Source organism: Desmodus rotundus, chromosome 6 (assembly GCF_022682495.2).
Source record: "Desmodus rotundus isolate HL8 chromosome 6, HLdesRot8A.1, whole genome shotgun sequence".
NCBI classification, from domain to species: Eukaryota; Metazoa; Chordata; class Mammalia; order Chiroptera; family Phyllostomidae; genus Desmodus; species Desmodus rotundus.
Window position 1 is genome coordinate 148,653,090 of NC_071392.1, and position 19,906 is coordinate 148,672,995.

General features: G+C 37.9%; 1 protein-coding gene, 1 long non-coding RNA gene and 1 other non-coding gene across 5 annotated transcripts in view; 1 reads left to right on the forward strand and 2 right to left on the reverse strand.

Moving 5' to 3' along the window:
* The window catches only part of HMMR (hyaluronan mediated motility receptor), a 22,112-nt gene continuing 2,206 nt past the window's right edge, over positions 1–19,906 (forward strand). Inside the window, exons 1-16 of one of the 3 annotated variants that reach the window (XM_045185068.3) lie at positions 1–60; positions 3,925–4,023; positions 4,458–4,537; positions 6,313–6,360; positions 8,113–8,301; positions 9,326–9,412; positions 9,501–9,601; positions 10,981–11,055; positions 11,190–11,368; positions 11,821–11,969; positions 13,205–13,419; positions 14,571–14,687; positions 16,697–16,843; positions 17,337–17,489; positions 17,571–17,670; positions 18,328–18,504. In XM_045185068.3, coding sequence (XP_045041003.1) covers positions 6,346–6,360; positions 8,113–8,301; positions 9,326–9,412; positions 9,501–9,601; positions 10,981–11,055; positions 11,190–11,368; positions 11,821–11,969; positions 13,205–13,419; positions 14,571–14,687; positions 16,697–16,843; positions 17,337–17,489; positions 17,571–17,670; positions 18,328–18,504 — 1,704 coding nt within the window. In that variant the 5' untranslated portion in view covers positions 1–60; positions 3,925–4,023; positions 4,458–4,537; positions 6,313–6,345. Of the gene's footprint in view, positions 61–234; positions 384–3,924; positions 4,024–4,457; positions 4,538–6,312; positions 6,361–8,112; positions 8,302–9,325; positions 9,413–9,500; positions 9,602–10,980; positions 11,056–11,189; positions 11,369–11,820; positions 11,970–13,204; positions 13,420–14,570; positions 14,688–16,696; positions 16,844–17,336; positions 17,490–17,570; positions 17,671–18,327; positions 18,505–19,906 lie in introns of those variants that run through there. The other 2 variants (XM_024576980.4, XM_024576979.3) reach the window with 2 other exon arrangements.
* Positions 6,791–19,906, reverse strand: part of LOC128781175 (uncharacterized) — a 22,735-nt gene continuing 9,619 nt past the window's right edge. The window contains exons 2-3 of the long non-coding RNA XR_008427071.1: positions 9,474–9,609; positions 6,791–8,175 (exon numbers count right to left, since the gene is read on the reverse strand). This is a non-coding gene — a long non-coding RNA (uncharacterized lncRNA). The remainder of the gene's footprint in view (positions 8,176–9,473; positions 9,610–19,906) is intronic.
* On the reverse strand, positions 15,956–16,062 carry LOC112319755 (U6 spliceosomal RNA). Its single transcript, XR_002976357.1, has one exon. It is a non-coding gene; the product is annotated as a U6 spliceosomal RNA (small nuclear RNA).

Consider the following 19,906-nt stretch of genomic DNA (forward strand, 5'->3'; position numbering starts at 1 on the left):
CACAAACGGACGTGCAAAATTCGCAGATTTGAAGTGCGCTTGCGCAAGTGCTAGGAGTACGTAAGTTACAATTGAGTAACGCCAGGAATGACTGGGTATGTCCCGCTAAACTCACCAGCCACCTAATTGGACGCGGCGAGAGCTTAATGCGCATGCTCTTTGCATGTTCCTTTCCTGGATTGGTGTATCCAGGGTTTTGGTTTCCAATTGGCTAACGTGTAGGTGGGCGGGCAATGAGCTGGGACATTTGAATTTGAAGTCAGTACATTCCAAAAGCAGCACCAGGAAGTTGGCGAGGAGCGCTGGTACCCTTCGGTTTGTGAAGCTGGTCGTCAGTATGTCCTTCCCTAAGGCGCCCCTGAAACGATTCAATGACCCTTCTGGTGCGTACGGGGGAAGAAACTGAGGGACGGGAGTTGCTGTCACCCTCCGTGTCCCTGTCGATTCTATCAGAGCGAAATAGGCGGTTTTAGTGCTGGCATGGGGTTCTATCACTTGATTTATTTTTTGTTTTCGAGATATATACTATGCATTTATTACATGCCAACCACTATTTAGGGTGATAAGGATACAGCAGTGACCGAAGCAAAGCCCCTGTCCCATGGAACTTCCACTCATTTGGAGAATGCAGCCCATAAACCGTGCTGGGTAGACACTAAAGCAGAGAGCAAGAACGAGGGTGAGAAACATTGGTAACTAGTCGATGTTCAAGTGCAAAAGGCCTTACTGATTAAAAAAAGAAGAAGAAACACTTGACCATGCTTTTTGTCTGAACTTGTGGATTTCCTTTTAGATATTACATTACGGGCACAAAAGAAAGCAGGTTGGTAAAGCCAGCTTATGGTTGTAAAATTATGGCAGTGTCGAAATCACTGTAAATGAAGTGATGGCAGCTAGTCTTGACGGTGCCCCAAGCAGCCTACTACGTCATCACATAGATTATTAGTTGTGTTTTCATTTCCCAGCATCCTGGAGAGGCAATCCTAAATATTATTCATTATTTTACTGATACAAAGACTGAGACTAAGATTTCCTAAGTGTTACACAACCAGACTGTCAAAACTAGTGCATGAAACCAGGCCTTTATGCACCTGTGCTCTCAACCACTGCAGTGCATAAGCACAATAACCAGGAAGGCTTGGATGTGGTTAGTGAGACACTCATCATTTATTAGAGGCTAACTGTATGCAGGGACTGTGCTAAGGTTTTTACTACTAGATCTGGTTGTGTTGGGGGCTTTTTTCAACCGCCAAATGAGGGAGGTACTGATATTGTCCTTATTTTACAGATGAGGAAACTGAGGGGGTTTGTAACTATGGAGTGGCCTGTAAGCGGTGCAGCTGATCCATGGTTTATCCATTGTAACATACACATTCAGTGGTCTCTTGTTATGTCTTTAATCTCTGTCGGACAACATGGAAATGTTATTCGCCGACTTCTCCCAATGACTCCACAGTACCTGACACACAGTAATGGCTATTCATGGGCAGACAAAGCTGGATTTGAGCCCGAGTCTGGCTGATTACAAAACCCCATTCCCTTTGCCACATCCCCAATGACTTTCAGTGTTTTCTTCACCAACGCTGCTAACCTCAGCCCTGAGCTAAATACTGGGGACATGGTCATGATTAAGACAGTCCCTGCCTCTAAGCCATGGGTCCCATGTGGGAGGTGGACAAGTGCATTGTCTAATGTGGGAAGCGCATAAGTACCCTCTTATGAGCCTTTGCAAAACTGACAAGGTCTATAATAGGAAGGATGCACACACACTGCTATGTGGGGCTTCTAATCTGATTGGAGAATTCAGAGAAAACCGGAAGAGGTGACATCAGACTGAGACCTGAAGGGTAAGTGAGAGTTAGCCAGGCAAAGTGGAAGGTGGACTAGCCATGCAAGGTAGAAGAAACAGGAAATAAACAGTTCTGGAAGTTTGAAGCATATATTTAATATACTGCATAAAACGTTTGCATGTAAGTATTGGCTGCCTGTGTTAGCTTCCAATTATTGTTGATCAAGATACAAGTTGTTCCAGAAAGCTTGTGGTATCTCCCAAGTTATCTCCTTTGGTCTGATGTTCCCTCTCCCCAGATTTCTAACAGGCTGTATCTATGAGGTAGCACATTTAAGCGTCAGTAAGGGAAAGACCTATAGTGTGAAACATGTGCCCAGTCTCACAAAGAGATGGTAGGTACAGGCAGGATTTCAGCCCCGTTCTTTTTTAATCTAAGTACCCATAACTATCAAGTTTGACTCTTCAGTCTTTAGGGAAGAGTTTTTAAATGTGGTTTTAATTGTTCCCAACTTGCATGATTCTGTTAGTTACGCCCACCATCCCTTCTTTTACTGGCCCGTACCCCCTTTTGAGAGTGTGCGCCCAATGATGAACTAGAACACTAGAATTTAGCATCACTTTTTTTCTGGCTGCTCTGCCAAGTCTAGAACAGTGCTTCCCACACTTTTTCACAAAAGGGCCCCTAAAAACAAAGAGCAAAAGATAACCATCCCTTCATCCCTACTTCCCCCCAAAGGGCATCGTCTACAATAGTGGTGGCAGTTTCCTTTGGAGTCTCCCATTTGCTTTAAAATATGTGTTCCCCACTGAAGTCCCGACCCCTATTCCAAGTGAGTAAAATAGATGCTCTAAGATGTGCCACCTTTAATCTGATTTTAAAGAAACCACCATCACCCTACTGTTAACTGCATGGGGTTAGCAGGTGTGGGGTGTGAGAAATATGAGCTAGCTAAGGTCAATGCTTTTTGCTAAGTCTGCTTTACCTTAGATATCCCAGTGAATTCTACACTTCATTTTAATACTCTCTCCTGATTGGAAATTCACTACATTTAGACCTCAAAGCTCCTGGGATTGGAATCTTCACATCAGTATATGTAAATGATCATTGTTCCAGGTAGAGGAATGGAAACTTAATTCTGTCCTTGATGTTTTTAGGGCCTACTTAGAATTGAAAAATGGTTGACTTTAGTACTTTTTTCTTTTGTCCCAGGGTGAGAAATAAATTATATATTTCTGTGTGGGATATATTTTTATATTTCTACACAAAACTGAAACAAAAGTACCACAAAACAGTGCTTAAATTGCCACATGTGAGTCGCACTGATATTTTCTATTGTTTCACTGTTTTAAAAAATGATAGTGGAGTTATAATAATGAGCCTCTATCATCCTATTTGAAAAACACTAGGGGGCAGTAGGGGTTGCCTTGGAATGGTCGGACTCCTTGCTGTTCCTATTTGTTTGCATGATAGTCTGGACTGAAGTAAATAGCTTTTCAGAGAATAGTATAACTATCGATTCCCAATCACCTAAAGCTTTATGCCAATGGCATTTTTATTATTGTCAGTCCTGAGAGGCAGATCTTACCTTTGCTATGCATAAGCACCCTGAAATGCCTTCAATTTGGGACTCCAGTTATTCACATGAGGTTACATAATATAAATTTCTGGGATATAGATATATAGTCTATGACTTTATAAATTTTCTGATATATTGAGATTAACCAGGGATGGATCATCACTATAAATTTTCCAGGCCAAATCTCGAGGGCTAGACACTTTCAGTTGCTCCATTTCTAGAATCTGATGGTGGTTGACCTCAGTGACTCTGAGTAGATTCCAAGCATGTGATTTCTCATAGTCAATGCTTACTAAGGAAGCCCTGTCGCTTGTTCTCATAGGATGTTCACCCCAAGGCTGTCTTTGCTCTTTTGCTCAGTTGCCCATGTTCTTTGACCCAATTGAAATAAAGGGCCTTTGGGAAGATAATGATATTGTTCCTCATATCAAAACAGTGCTATTTTTACATTTGAAAAAACAAAGCACTCACTAATGGCATTTTTACATTTATTTTACTCACTTTGGCATTGTAAGTAACAGTAGATGAGACGTTAACGTTTTATGTTTTCTGTAGGTTGTGCTCCATCTCCAGGTGCTTATGACGTGAAAACTTCAGAGGTGTTGAAAGGACCAGTATCCTTTCAGAAATCACAACGATTTAAAAAACAAAAAGGTAATGGGTCCCAAACTTAAACAATGGTTATAGGATCTCATAAGCTTTAAAGTTATAACAGTAATACATTTAAAGATTTTATAGTATTTCCAAAAAATGTGAAACTACATCTATATTTAAATATTCTTATTTGATTGATTTATGAAAGGGCCAAGTACAAAATAATGCTTTTATCATTACACTGTTGTATAACCAGGAAAATTAAGCAAGACATTTGCATAGATCTGTAGTTTTCCTTTCGGTAATTACCTTAGCCGTCCGTCACAGAATATTAGGAAAACCAGGAAAATGTTAGATGTGTAAAAAATACTGTGCAACTAATTAGTTGGTCAAGAAAAAGAATGGTCAAGAAAAGAATAACGTTACATTGATTGACTAATGGTTACAATATGAAATTTTGAAATTGTGTTTTTCTATGGTTCAATTTATTGCAGAATCTCAACAAAATTTTGCTGTTGACAAGGATACTACCTTGCCTGCTTCAGCAAGAAAAGTTAAGACTTTGGGATTAAAGGTGAGGAGCTCTTATGTTCTACCTGGTGTATTAACTGTGTCATTGAAATTATTCCTGAAAGGTATTGTATTTGACTAGAATGGGTTAAGTGTATGCGTTAAGGTTATAAATAAACCTGTAATTTAATGAAGTGCTATCATTAGGACTCTAGTAAGCTTTACACTTCTACCTACATCATTACTAAATATATTGTGCTTAAATGTGCCCCTAATTCAGAAGTACAAAATAGTCTCCACTCAGTCATTTTTATAGCTAGATACATTTTATAACACCAAATAAGCTTTTTAAAATTATGCGGCACTTTGATTTATTAGTTACCATCATTTGAGTTGTTTTGTTTTTATTTTGAGGGAAGGGTAAGTACTAGAAAAGAAAAAGGAATAAACATTCTAATGCCTAGAAGATGTTTACTATTCAGAAACTGCCAAGGAGTGGTGGGAGATTAAATTCTTATTAGCTTCATGTCATTGCTTGTGTAAGAGTCTACTATTACTGTTTCCATTCATTCATAAAAGCAAGTTGTGCTTTCTTAAGGAGATATTATAATGTGAAAATGGTTCAGAGTTGAGAAACTGAAGCCATAGGTTGAGCTTAGACTTGTATTTATTTAATTTTAATTAACATGCCTATATTTAAAAAACTTGTTGGAAAATTCTGAAATGTTTTCAGAATAGCTTAGGCATGCAAATCTACTTTCTCATCCATCTGTTTTATGATAATACAAAGAGATATTTCTGATGAAAATTTAGAACCTGATTGAGATGTGCTGTAAGTGTAAAATACACGATGAGTTTTGAAGACCTAGAACTACAACAACCAAAGACATCTCACTAATAACTTTACATAATGACATGTTGAAATAATATTTTTGGTATTTGGGGTTAAGTAAAATGTAGTATTAAAAATTTTACTTTTTAAATATGGCTATTAAAAAACTTGAAAATGAATATATGGCTTGTGTTATATTTCCGTTGGGCAGCACTGATATAGACATTCTTGAGAATTAATATAAATTTCCTGGAGAAATATTTCTGAAATTTTAATTAATTATAGAATTCAAAAACTCTCTTAAGAAACAAAAACAAATTTCAAGTTTGTGCAAAACCCCAAAATAATAGGCCTTTCTTAATAGAAAATGCCATCAGGTGGTAAATTAATAAACATGAGACCGGTGTGCCTCCGCCCCGCCCTCCCAACTTAGAAACATATAAAATAGATTTCATTCAAGATGTTTATGCATTTTCTTCCATTTTAGATGGAAAAGATGGATATTCTGTTTTGTCTAAAAAAGGCTGTTGGGTATAAAGGAGTCAGTAGGTTAGAATAGGAGCTGGTGCTCTTTCAATTTTTCTCAATTTCTGTGCATTTTTCCCCCTTTGCGAGTATTTAAGTTGATTTCTCTTTGTGAGGTTCTTTTCTTTCTGAGATAGAGTAATTAAGTACTCAAAATGTATTGCTGTTTAACATTCGAAACAGTCAGTGGCTTTATTCATAAAGATCTACTTGTTCTTTTCACTGGACTTGTTAGGAAAAAAAAACAAAACTAATCTATTGGGATGAAAACTTTTAAGCCTGAAATATTTTGAGATCTAAAGAAACTTCACCTTCATTAACCAGATAAGCCACCTACAAAATCTTTAAGACTCAGGGAAATGTTTAAAATAGAAACAAACTGTTGGGAATCCTTCATCTTTTCTGATAACTAAAAATCAAAGTCGGCTACGATGTTTGTGACACTTAAATTTGATTATCACTGTTTTTTGACTTTTAAATAGAAGGAATCTCAAAAGAATGATAAAGACTTGAAGATGTTGGAAAAAGAGGTAAGCAATGCTTTCAACTTACTGAAAAATAAATGTGCTCTCTAATGGAAAGAGAGTTATATAGAGAAGGAAGAGGCAGGGATTCAGTTGCAGCTTCACGAGTCACACCGGATGGCAAATATACCATCCAAACAAGGGCCCACAGGGAAATCATTCCTTGTCTGGGACACTGTATTTTCAGAGCTTCCCGCTTCTCTGTGTAGAATGCTGGCAAAGTCAAGTTGGTAGCATACTCAGAGACAGATTCAAGACAACCCACTGAACAAAAGAATGATAACTAAAAATCAGTACGTCGGTTTACTACAGTTATGTGTAGATGAAGTATTTACATTTACTTTGCCTGTGTGCCAGTTCATACGTTAAGACAATGACTGACTAGGGAATTGCTTAGTGAGCACGAAACCCTAGCAGGTTAGTTGCATTGTGATGGAGTAGTGCTAACCCGATGCATCCCTCTGCATCGTAGGTATATGCCTTCCTCAAGGATAAAATGATTTGGAGCAGCACTGTCCTATATTGTAGCTACGCACCACACGTGACTGTTTAAATTAAATAAAATGGCAAACTCAGTTCTTCAGCTGCACTAGTCACAGTTCAAGTGCTCAGTAGCCACATATCATTATGAGAAGCTAGCATACTGGCCAGTGCATTTCCACCATGGCAGAAATTCTGCTGAGCAGAGCTGACCTGCAGAACCCGCTGACCCCCCCTGAGCAGGACTAAGCTGGTCACTCCCGGCTTTGCTTTTCTGGTAGTCTTTTATTCATGTTTCCTTACTGCCTCTTTCCAGTGGACATACTCTTTTGATGTATTAAAACTTTCCATTGGTTGCAGTTAAATATTGGCTCAGGGTGAAGAATGCACCAATGTAACTTTACAAATCTCTGCCCTGGTTGCTCTGATCCTTTTGCATTTATTTTAATAACATTGGCTATCATTTTATTGAGGATACATGCAAGGGATTAATGGGGGGAATTGGTAAATCTCAGTTAGATTAGCAGGTAAGTGGCAGTGCTAGGATTGGAACTGGTCATTTGCATCAGTTAATCTTCAGATTTTTGGCAAATAGAGCTCTATTTTATTTAAGCCCCAAAGTATTTGTTGCTGTTTTTTAACTTGAATTAATTGTCAGTGCTTCAAGTTTCGTGCAAAACAAATTCAGATTTCTGACTTCTGTTGCAAAATCAGATCTGACAGCCGAGTTGCCACATTCCCCTCCTGGGTAATGATCTGCAGGGCTGTGCAGGGCTACCCGTTAGACCCCCATTTGCTCCTCAGTCCTCACCTGGCTCTCTTTCCTTACTATATTATCTGCTTGGCCCTGCAGGCATTTGAGCTTACAGACCACTGTGGGGCTTAAACTTCTTTAGCTGCAAAAGTGTGCTGTAGATTATCTGTGTCCTTTTTTCTACTAAGCTGTAAACACCAGTTATAAACCAATAATATAAGCACAGAGAATCTTATGTTGGGGAAAGCAAGAGCTCCTAAAGATCTTAAAGATGAATAAAGAGTTGAATTACACTGGGAGGTTTATGGCGATGAAAATCTTGTGTTCCTGAAATGCTTACAGATTTTGAAGCTGCATCAGAAAGTAAATTACAGTTGTTCAAACAGCCAGTGAAATTAGAGTATCTAAGAGCGTCCTGTCACAATCAGAGGTTTTCCTAGAACTTGAATGTAATCAGCAGTAGTGGCCATTTATATCGTCATTGTGTCAGTGAACCATTCCCAGGTCACCTTGTCTCCTTCCAGATGCGCGTCCTCCTGCAGGAACGTAGTGCTCAGGACCGGCGGCTCCAGGACCTGGAGGCCGAGCTGGAGAAGATGGAAGCAAAGCTGAGTGCCTCGGTCAGGGAGAAAACCTCTCTCTCTGCAAGTAACGCTTCCCTGGAAAAGCAGCTTACTGAACTAATCAGGACTAACGAGCTACTAAAATCTAAGGTATTTGAACCACATGATAGTATTTACAATTGAATAAATCATAAATTTTTTTTTTCACACATAATAGTTGTTTGGGAATTTTAGATTCTAGTTTTGTCTCTTTTTTTCTTCACTAAATGTACCTTAAATATTACACTATTTCCAGTAGGAATTATTATTGGGTCTTTTTTTATTGTGCCTGACACACAAGAAGTTAGAGACAACCAAGTTACTTTTTGTTTAATGTCTTACTTTTTCTCACCTTCTTTCAAAGTAACTCCGGTAAATAAGGACATTATTCACAGTCACAGAATATACATCTAGAAGGCGCTTCAAAGCCCTTTCTGTGAAATAAGTAGCAGTATAATAGCAGGCTTTCATCTCAAATTCTTTTGGGAATACATAAAGTGCAGAAAGAATAAGTGTGTTCAATACATAAAGTAATGTTCAATATTAACATACTATTAGGACCTAACATGGTCATTTTGCTTTTTATGGAAGTAGAAGGACGCTGTCAATCACTGTTCAGTTTAAGAGACATTATTCAGGGCCAGTAAGTGCTGGGCTCTTCGCTTACAAAGGGAGTGAGGGAGCGAAAGAAAGGACAGTGGGGAAGGGAACAGATTCCTGGGCCCCCTCCAAGAAGATCTGATTTCGTTGGCCTGGGATGGACCCTGTAGTCCTCACATATTTCAAAGTAGATTGGGCAATCCAGATGCATTTTTTTAAGCAAACACTCCTTTACAAAATCCTCTCCAAGAACTCTGTTTTAGAGCCTTGCAGTGCACGTTCCAGCAGCCAGAGGTAAGTGGCCACCTAGGCTACTAACATAAACCAGAATGTCACATGGAGGAACTGGAGGGGCGAGAACAATAGGAGTGTAAAAGAGTAATCCTGGTGTTGGTCAAAGGCGGTTTGCTCCGTCAGAGTATATAGCAGGCATAGAACAGTCCCAATAATTGGTAAGATAATCGACATTTAAGTGATTGGATATATGACTTAGCAGAAAATACTTCTCAATCTTTTACATGTTTGTTGTACTTAGTTTTCTGAAGACGGTAACCAGAAGAATCTGAGGATTCTAAGCCTTGAGTTGATGAAACTTAGAAACAAAAGAGAAACTAAGATGAGGGTGAGTGATACCTTTGGTAAGTGTGCTGAGCCTGGTCCTTCCGATCCGAACGATTTCTTACCTCCTGCAACATATTTCTCTCATGTAGAGTATGATGGCTAAACAACAAGGCATGGAGGCGAAACTGCAGGTCACCCAGAAGAGTCTGGAAGAGTCTCAGGGGAAAGTGGCACAGCTCGAGGGAAAACTGTGAGTGCCTAAAGGAAAGAGAAAGTATTGAGAGTAACCAGTTCAGGATTCACCTCTCTCGCCTGCTGCTGTTTTCTGAGACGTTAACCTTCCCACAGTACTTACCCCATTGCCTTCCTCTAATTGCCTTATTTCTTTTCCCACATGCTAGTTGAAACCTATTCATTCCCAAATATTTTAGACTGAAAAGACATATGACTATTACTATTTTCATACATCTTCTGTATCAGTGATGAGGAAAGGCCTCATAATCTTTCTAATAGCGTAATCTTGTGGAAGTGGTAAAATTGACCCAAGTTGAGAAGCACTGGTGTAGGAGGCTGGATTAATGCATAATCCTAGCCTTGTTTTTGCTACTGAGCTGTAATTGACGTGCAATGAAATGTACAGATCACAAGTAGTCAGTTTGATGACTTTTGACAGTGGTATGTACCTAAATCACCACCACCTGAATACGATGAGGAACGTTGCCGTTCTCTCAGAAAGCTCCTTGGTGCCTGTTCCTGCTCCTCCCCGTGCAGTGCCCCCAGCCCCGCAATAACGTTCTGATTTCAGCATCATAAATTAGTTTGGCTTGGGGAACATTTATCATAGCATGCATGTGTGTGTTGTAATTTGCTCCTTTTAATTTCTGAGTGGGATTCCATATATGAATAAACCTCCATTTGTTTACTATTCTGCTGTTGATCAATATGTGTTTATTTCTCTTGAGTAAATATATAGGAGTAGAGTTCCTGGGTCCCAGTGTAGTCTGCATGTGACACTTTCAGAAACTCAAAGTAGATGAACCATTTTACATGCCCACTTAGCAATGTGTGACAGATCCCGTGGTTCCACATCCTCACTAACCTTTGGTGCTGTCCATGTGATTTTAGCCCTTCTAGTAGCTGTATCTCATTATGATTTTAATTTATTGCTATTAAAGTCAATTATATTTTTATTGACTGTATATATCCTTTTGTAAGGTGCCTATTTAAGTCTTGCCCACTTCTTAAATTGAAGTGATTGGAGAAGGGTTAACACATAAGTAGTTGTACATAAGGCAGCCTGGAACAAAGGCTTTCTGGCATACAATATTCTATTTTGTATGAGGGCTGGGTGGGGAAACCAGGAAAGCTACAAAAAAGGTGGAGTGCTGTAGATGATAACTCCCCTCATCACAACCCTCCTATCAGAATATATTTTGAAAGCTCTCTCACTTAAACAATTGTCTCCTACTTGCATATATTAAAATGTCAACCTGAGATGTCACATAAATGAATAGTTCAGAGTTTACTAGACTGAAGAATCAGCCTGCCTGATTGAACAGTATCTGGTACAGAGCAAGTAAGCATCACGTGTGAAAACTGCACATAGTAATATATACACCTTTTTTTCAGCGTTTCAGTACAGAAAGAAAAGCTGGATGAAAAGTCTGATATGGAAAAACTCTTAGAATACATTGAAGAAATAAGGTAATATCAATAGTAGTTTTAAATTGGTCCTCATTTTGTTGAAGTACAATGAATACATCATTTTCATCTCTTTTCATTTAATTTTCCATATGCTTAAATAGATGTGCTCTTCAAAATAATTTGTTTTAATGCAGTTGTGCCTCAGATCACGTGGAAAAATACAAGCTAGACATTGCCCAGTTAGAAGAAAATTTGAAAGAGAAGAATCATGAAGTTTTAAGCCTTAGGCAGTCTCTTGAGGAAAACATTGCTACCTTGTCTAAACAAGTAAAAGACCTGGATGCTCAATGTCAACTACTTGAAAAAGAAAAAGGTATTCCAGTGTTTACAGTATTACTTTCTGCAGCTGAGTACTGCATACAACATTTAAGAAAAACACTGCTATGTTTAGAAGCCACTTTTAAAAATAATTATATAAGCAGCAACAAAAAATCCTGTTCTACATGTGAGAATCTTAGTCTTTGATAATGTTTACTTTAATGTGTTGCTTGTCTTGATGTAAATACATACACTTCTGCAGTGTTTGACTTCTCTACTTGTGGCCATTTAAAATCGGTAGATAAATAGAACTGCCAGGAGTTTGAGGAGTTTATAATGTAACATACACTGCAATGATATAAACCTACAGGGGGTTTTTTTTCCCATTTGAAAATACTTGATCTCCTAACATGCTATGTATATATAATGAAATATCACGGGAATCTGTGGTGTTCAAAGTTAATGTTAGTATCTATTTATAGCACTGTTAACATTTCCCTTTTCTAGAAGACCTCGTTAACAGGGACAGAGAACAGGATGAAAATCTAAATTCTGAAATGCAAAACTTAAAAGAGAAGTTAATTCTTGAAAAACAAGAACATGAAAAGCTACAACAAAAAGAGTTGGAAATTGATGCACTTCTGCAACAAGAGAAGGTACTTTACTACAATATAAAATAAAACTGGTGCTCATTTTCTATCGTGCAATTCCCTGTGGTCACAATCGATCCACCAATTCTATTTTTAGAGCTTTATCCTAAGGAAATAATCATGGTTACACCACAGATTTAGCTACAAAGATGTTCACCCCAGTGTTAATTGATAGTGTGAAAAAATTACAAGCAACCAGATGAAGCAAAATAAGGAAATTCTTTAAAAATCTTTTCAGCACATTCTTGTGTTAGATTACTACATAGGCATTTATAGTTAAGCTGTAAAAAAAAAAGCATCTAATTATACAAGAAACAAAACTGACAATTTTTAAAATCCAGATTACATCAAAACTATTTTGCATATCAATGAGAAAAAAGATTGTCCACTAGGAAAAAATGGGCAGAAGTAGAAATTCAGAGAGCCCGAAACAGTTAATAGATGTTCTATCTTAGTGTAATTAAAGGAATAAAAGTCCTTTTTTTTTCACTGACATAATTGACACAAATTTAAACATTTGCTAAAAGACCCTTGGTGAGAGTTGGGCAATATAACATGTATATAATATACATGTTGTTGGGGAGGCTGCAACAAAAGGGAGTAAGTAGATCTGTGTATACCAACTTGAAAATATCTCAACAATCATTTTTATGATTTTTTGACTGTCCTTTTCATACAAAGTGTATGTCATTTACATTTTTAAAAGTATATAAATATATAGGAGAGACCATAAGGCATATATTTTTACTAAAGAGGTTATCTCTGGAATGGGGAAGCTAAGATTGAGGTGGAGAGGAGTCAAAGGCAATTTTCACTTTATTTATAATGTCAGAATTTTTTACAGTGGTGACTTACTTATATTTGTCTTTTTATTGGTATACATGGAACTTTAAAATATTTTTATATTATCATTGAAATCATAATCCTTATATAATATATGACATAAATATAGTAAAACCAGTTGTAGAGCATGCTTTTAGTTTTATAAAAAGTGTTTATGTATATGTGTTGCATAGAAGCAAAGATAAAATACCATTTATCACAATGTTGACAAGTTACAGGATATAATCCCTGACAAAGTAAATATGGTATCTTCATATTTTTTCAAATTTCCTTGAGGATCTTGAATATGGCATTCTTACATCATTATCTGTACATTTTTCTGTCCTTAATAAAACCTCACAAATTATTAAATTATTTAAACCTTTCAAATAATTTTGGTGGTTTTCTATTGGATGAAGGAATTATCTTCTAGTCTTCAGCAGAAGCTTTGTTCTTTTCAAGAGGAAATAATGAAAGAAAGGAATCTCTTTGAGGAAGAATTAAAGCAAGCCCTGGATGAGCTGGATAAATTACAGCAAAAGGAGGGACAAGCCGAAAAGCTGGTCAAACAACTGGAAGAAGAAGCAAAAGCCAGAGCTGAAGAGCTGGTACTTCTAGAAGAAAAACTAAAGGGGTTTGTATTAATGGACCTCATACTTACAAATGACTTCAGATTTTTACAAAGTATAGAACAATCCCCCTAATTATATTTTGATATTGTTCCCCCCAAAGTAGACATGTATAAAAACTTGTTGTTGTTGTTGTTTTTTTAAATCACTAATCACTATAAGAAAACAGAAAAGGAATTAATAAAAATACTGTCCAACAAGAGATGCTCACAGTTCTGAGATACATTACACGTAGGCTCATGTCTAGTTCATGGTTCCTTGCAGGAAAATTTTTTAGTGATGGAAACGCAAGCATACAAATAACAATTATTAGCAATTTGAACTCAATGATCAATCCAGATATTTTAATTCAAGTAAATATAGTGGAAAACATGTAACATGAGAACAGTATGGAAGTGGAGTGAAAAAAAAGCATCATATCTTAGTCTTTCTACTTCTAATGATACATTTCTTATTTTTTAATGTTTTCCAGCTGTGGTTGTTTTTTCCCATTTTGCTTTTTGATTGCTATTTCTGAAGTGTTTGTGCTCCCTCAAATAAAGGTACTAAAGATATGATTACACTATGTAAAATGATGTACATATACACAGAAATGGAAATGTGTCTATGCAAACTAATCCGCTACGTAAGTTGTTGAATCTTTGAATAACAATTTTTTGTGGGTTAGTGATATAATCAAAATAAATCTACATAACCCTATGACTCATTTCAAAAGAACTTTTAAAACAAAGTGTCCCCAACTATACTTAGTATTTCTTAAATGGCTACATGCAGAGAATTAAGTTTTATTCATGCCAAATGATTTTTAACTAGTAATTCTTCACATTCTTCAGTCTCAGCTATTGCTGTTAAGATTCTATTTGAGTCTTTTTATCCTACTTTCTTCCAAACAAATGTTTAAACGAACTACATCAATACATGTGATATGAAAAGATAAATTTAGAAACGTGAGGATGAAAGCAAAAGTAAAATTAGAACAAGAGAGATGAGATGAAGCCCACAAATAAACGTGCTGGGGGAGGCAGGCCATGAACTTAGGTCTAAGCTATCCAGTAGCCAATGGAAGCATCCCCAGTGAAAAGGTAAATACTCATCTCTTTCTTAGGGCGATGATTGGTGGTTAGCAGTGTATCTTTTAATTGTTTCTTTTTCTTAGGAAAGAAGCTGAACTCGAGAAAAGTGATGCCGCTCACACTCAGGCCACCTTGCTTTTGCAAGAGAGGTATAACAGTGCGGTGCAAGACCTTGGAGATGTTACTGCTCAGTTGGAAAGGTACTTTTCCTGGGAGCCTGCACTCTTAACAAAATGAGAGCAGGGAGGGGTGTTTATCTAGGGAAAACTGTCAACAACAAAATCACACAAATAAAATTATTGGTATCACTTTAGATTCCACTGTGACTGGCCATAAATGGGCATTTAGTGTTACATGGTAGTCTTTGTATATACAGTAATTCCCCTTGGATTTTAATGTGGTTAATTTGTAGATTTTTATGTGACACTTTTGCATTTCATTGAAGAACTTCTTTCTATCCCAAGAACATAAAGGTAGTCGCCTATTCTTTGAAAAGTTTCTGTCTCACTTTTCACATTTTCACCCAGAACTGATTTCTGTGTGGTGATGCAGGGTCCAATTTATTTTTGTTTTTCCATGTGGATAATGAGTGGCCTGGTGCCCAGTCATTGACTAGCACCTTCTTTCCCAGTGATCTGCTCCTTCATGTGCTGTGTTGTATGTAACATGTGTACATGCACATACAGATCATGTTTTAATTACAGTTTTTATGTCAGTGCAGAAGTATAAATTATGTAAGGTTTATAGCATGTAATTTTTAGTGCTGTTCCCAATCCTGTATAGGGATTTCCCTTCTGGCTACTGTGAAAAAGAGCCTTAGGAGGTGCTGAGCCATTCTATCACTTCACTCACCATCAGTATTGCTAATACCATTTAATATTTCTTCAAACCACACGTCTCCATTCAGCTCAGTGCCCATCTATCCAGCTGCCTACTTGACATCTCCAAGTAGATACCTCACCATTCTCTGATAGTAACTAAAACAACTCTTGATCTTCTCTGTATCTCTTTCTCCCCATAGTCTCTCATTCTTTTGTATCTCAGTCGATGACATCCTCCGAGCTTCTCATTCCATAAACCTTTAGTGTCATCTTTGGTCCTTTCCTCTCCCTTTCTCCTAACATCTATTTCCGGAATTTTAAAACTCTGCCTTCAAAAGAGATCTCACACCTTTCTGTTGCCAGCACCGTAGTCCAAGCCTTGTTTTTCACTTACCTGGACTGGTCATTGTCTTTTAGTTCACCTTCCAGTGCTGCACCACTGCACCTTCCTCAGTCCCTTCTCCGCCTGTCTCAAGAGTGAACCACACACTTACTTAGAGAGCTCAGGGAGCCCATGGAGAGCTGCAGTAAGGAGTGGCCGCGATCCTGTCTAGCTCCTGCTCTTGCCTGTCATATTTATTAGGCTCAAGTTTCACCCTTTTTCTCATTTTGTTTTTTTTTTTTTAATTTTATTATGTGTTTTGTTTTAAAATATGGGGTGCTTCATGAATTTGTGTATCACTCTTGTGCAGGGGACATGCTGATCTTCTCCGCATTGTTCCAGGCGTAGTATATGTGCAGCCATAGCAAGCACTCCAGTCTCACCTTTAATGCCCTATGTTCTACCTGCCTCTGAGCATCTTTTCCCTGTGAAATACTTTCCCCTAACTGCCTCACTAAATCTTCTTTTTCCACCATGTCTCAGCTTAACTCTAAATTCCTCAGAAAGGCCTTTTCTGAATCACCAATCAAAATGTGGGGTCCCCTTATCAGGTTAAGGAGCTGGGTAGTTTTTCTTCATAACACTTACCACAAATTTAATTATTACCTTTTTTTTCAATTTTTTTTTTTTTTGCACACCCGGAGAGGCATTTACCTATCTTCTCTGCAACATCATAAACTCTGACAGAAAGTCCAGAGATGGTAGAAATTTTATTTTAAGGTAATTTTCATGTTTGATAGTTAGTTTTTTCCATCTCTATATGCATACTCCCTACACATAGTAGGCACTTGATTTTTTTTTTTTTTAATTAACAGCACATGCCATATAAACTCATTAGTACTGACCTCAGAGAACACTGAATTCTTCCTTGTGTAAATGCATAAATAGATACTAAGGTTGTGTTTGTTTTACCTAAAATTTTATAAAGTATAAATTCATTAGCTATACATTTGCCATGTATACAGCAATTAGAAAAATCCTTTAACTTATTTTTCTTATTAATAAGCTATAAAGCATTAATAGCTAGTGAGATAGAAGATCTTAAGCGGGAAAACTCGTCACTTAAGGAGAAAGTGGCCAAGGCTGAGAAAAGTGCAGAGGACGTTCAGCATCAGATACTGGCAACTGAGAGCTCAAATCAAGAATATGCAAGGTATGTAGGAGAGAGCAAGCCCGCCCACCCTGTGATCCTCCAGCCATTGAGACAATTCAGTGTTGTTGAAAGCCGCTATCAAGTGCTGCAGGGAGTTGCAGTTGGTTTCAGGGCTTGCTTTGGGTGATCTCAAATGGCACATTAGGAATTTACTCAGTTAGCCCTGACTGATGTGGCTCGGTTGGCAGGACATTGTCCCACAAAGAAAAAGGTTGTCTGTTCGATTCCCAGTCAGGGCACATGCCTGGGCTGTGGGTTCGGTGTCTGGTCAGGGTGCATGGGAGAGGCAACTGATCAATGTTTCTCTCTCACATTGATATTTCTTTACCTCCTTCCTTCTCCCTTCCCCTCTCTCTAAAAATAAGTAAAATAAGAATTTACTCAGTTAAAAAGATAAAATTATTGGAGGTCCTTACGCTTAAAAAACAAGTAAAGAAAAGTAATTTTAAAGTGGCTATAAAATGTTTAGAGACTCTTCTCTCTCCAACCCAAGGATGCTTTTAGATCTTCAGACCAGATCAGCACTTAAAGAAGCAGAAATTAAAGAAATCACAGTTTCTTCTTTTCAAAAAATCACTGATTTGGAGAACCAGCTGAAGCAACAATGTGAAGACTTTAAGAAGCAACTGGAAGAAGCAGCAGCAAGGTAATCCAGTTTCAGAACCCCAGCACCAGGCACCTCAGTTCATTTTGTCTGTGACACTGTGTCTTTAATTTTCCCTTACAGAAAGGCCGGGAAAGAGAATGCAGTGGCAGAATTGACTGAGGAAATGAATAAGTGGCGCCTCCTGTATGAAGAACTCTATAATAAAACAAAGCCTTTTCAGGTTTGTAGGTTAGGACTGAACTGCTTGCGTTTGTTTCAGCAGCTCGCTCTGTTCCCTGCTGTAGTCCCGACAGTGACGAGGTGTTTCTGAAAGACCATTTTGCTGTGCTTTTAGTGCCAACTTAACTTCCTATGAAAGAAGGCTTATAAATTTTGTTAAGTTATTGTGCACACATTTTTAATGTAACCTTTATAAGCTATAAGAATACCTCCCAGTAAGAGACTTAGAGTTAATAGCTTAGAAGGCTCTTTTGGTCATTAGCCTATGTAAATGTATGATAATTATTACGCTGTGATCTTTCTCAGTACATCTCAAGTTAATACACTGATCTTTAAAAAGGAAAAGGATGAAGGCTAATCTGCGCACTTAGGCAGATGATGAGTGCAGGTTATAATGTGATCCAGCTCATGCAAATTAGGCTGGCTAGCTGAGCTGCTTGTTTCTTTTCCTGATTTTATGATCCTGCAAATGAAAAACACGAAGTTTTTAAAAAAGAATCTCATAGAGAATTTATGGAGAGCCCTGAGAACATGTGAACAAAATCTGTTTCTGTTCATTTTTTAAATCTTTTACCTTTGTTTTCTGGATAGTTAATAATAGACAAGTAATATTTCACAGTTTTAAGTTTTAACTTTATATAAAAAAACTCTTTTTCAGCTACAACTGGACGCATTTGAAGCGGAGAAACAGGCCTTGCTGAGTGAACACGGTGCCGCTCAGGAACAGCTGAACAAACTCAGAGACTCATATGCCAAATTGTTGGGTCACCAGAATCTAAAGCAAAAAATCAAGCATGTTGTGAAACTGAAAGATGAAAATAGCCAACTCAAGTCGGTTTGTAAAATAACACCCAGTCCTTCTGAATATGCTGTGTTTTCGTTCATTCTGTTTATACACTTAAGTAAAATGAAGGACTTTGGTATCAGAAAAAAGTGAGAGTTCACAGAGGAAAATCCACCTGAGAATTAAGGATTTATTTCAGACTGTTGACCAGATAGGTATTAAGGTTCTCAGGTCCTCTCACTACCTCCTCAGTCTATTGAAAATTACTAGAACGATTGGAAGAATTCGTAAAGCTGTATACATCTATCTCTATTTGTAAAGTAGCAAAATCCTTGAAGCAAATAATTATCCTGTAAAGATAAGCAGTGTTCAAAAACAAGCATGTAAGGTTTTTTGACAGCTTTATTGAAGTATAATTCCCATGCCTGAAAATGTACGACTCGATGGTTTTTAGTCTATTTACAAACAAGTGCATTTAGAACATTTTTGTCACCTCAGAGTGAAACCCCTTCCCCTTTGGCTATTATCTCCCTATCTTCTCATCCATTCCTCCCACCACTAATCTACTTTCTGCCTTTATGAATTTCCCTATTCCGGACGTGTTTTCTTTTGGGGACCAAATATTACGTGGTCTTTTGTAACCGTCTTGCTTTAGTCGGCATCATGTTTTCAGGGTCCAGCTGTGTAGCATGCACCAGTGCGCCATTCTTTCATAATATTTTATTCGGTGGCTGTGTCACATTTCACTTAGTCATTTCTTAGTTGGTGGACATTCAGGTTATTTTCACCTTTGTACTGTTACCAACAGTGCTGCTCTCAACACTCATGTCTGAGTTCTTGTGTGGACCTAGGTTTTTGTTGTTCATGGGTTATACCTGGGAATGAAATTGCTGGGTCCTATGTTAACTGTGTAATCCCTTGAGGAACTGATGGGCTGTTCTCCAAAGCAGTTACACCGTTCTGCATTCAGCAGCAACACATGAGGGTTCCAATTTCTTTACACTTCAACACTTGGGATTACCCGACTTTTTGATGCCAGCCATCCTAGCGCATGTAAAGTGATACCATGTTGTGGCTTTGACTTGCATCTCTCTGATGCAACAGGTAGCTAGCTGAGGGCAGGATGACAAATGCTGATGTCCTGGTGGGGAGCTGGGGGGAGTGGGAACCCCGGGTTCTCGGCTGCAGCAGTCTGGGTGGAGGTTTCACCTTCCTAAGTTGTGAGGGGAGGGAGCTGACTTGTTCAAATGCCATAGACCCTCCTCGCCTTTGGACCACATTTTGGTAGATTTGCTTGAATAGATGTTTCTGTCTTGGCTGTTGTCTTTGGAGCATTTTTAGAAGCTTTAAATAGGACCTAGGGCCACTTTTAGAAGCTTTAAATGGTTGCCTTTTTCTTCTAATTTTTAGTTTCACTAGGAAGCAGGTCAGCGGAGCCCAAGTGCTTTCATGC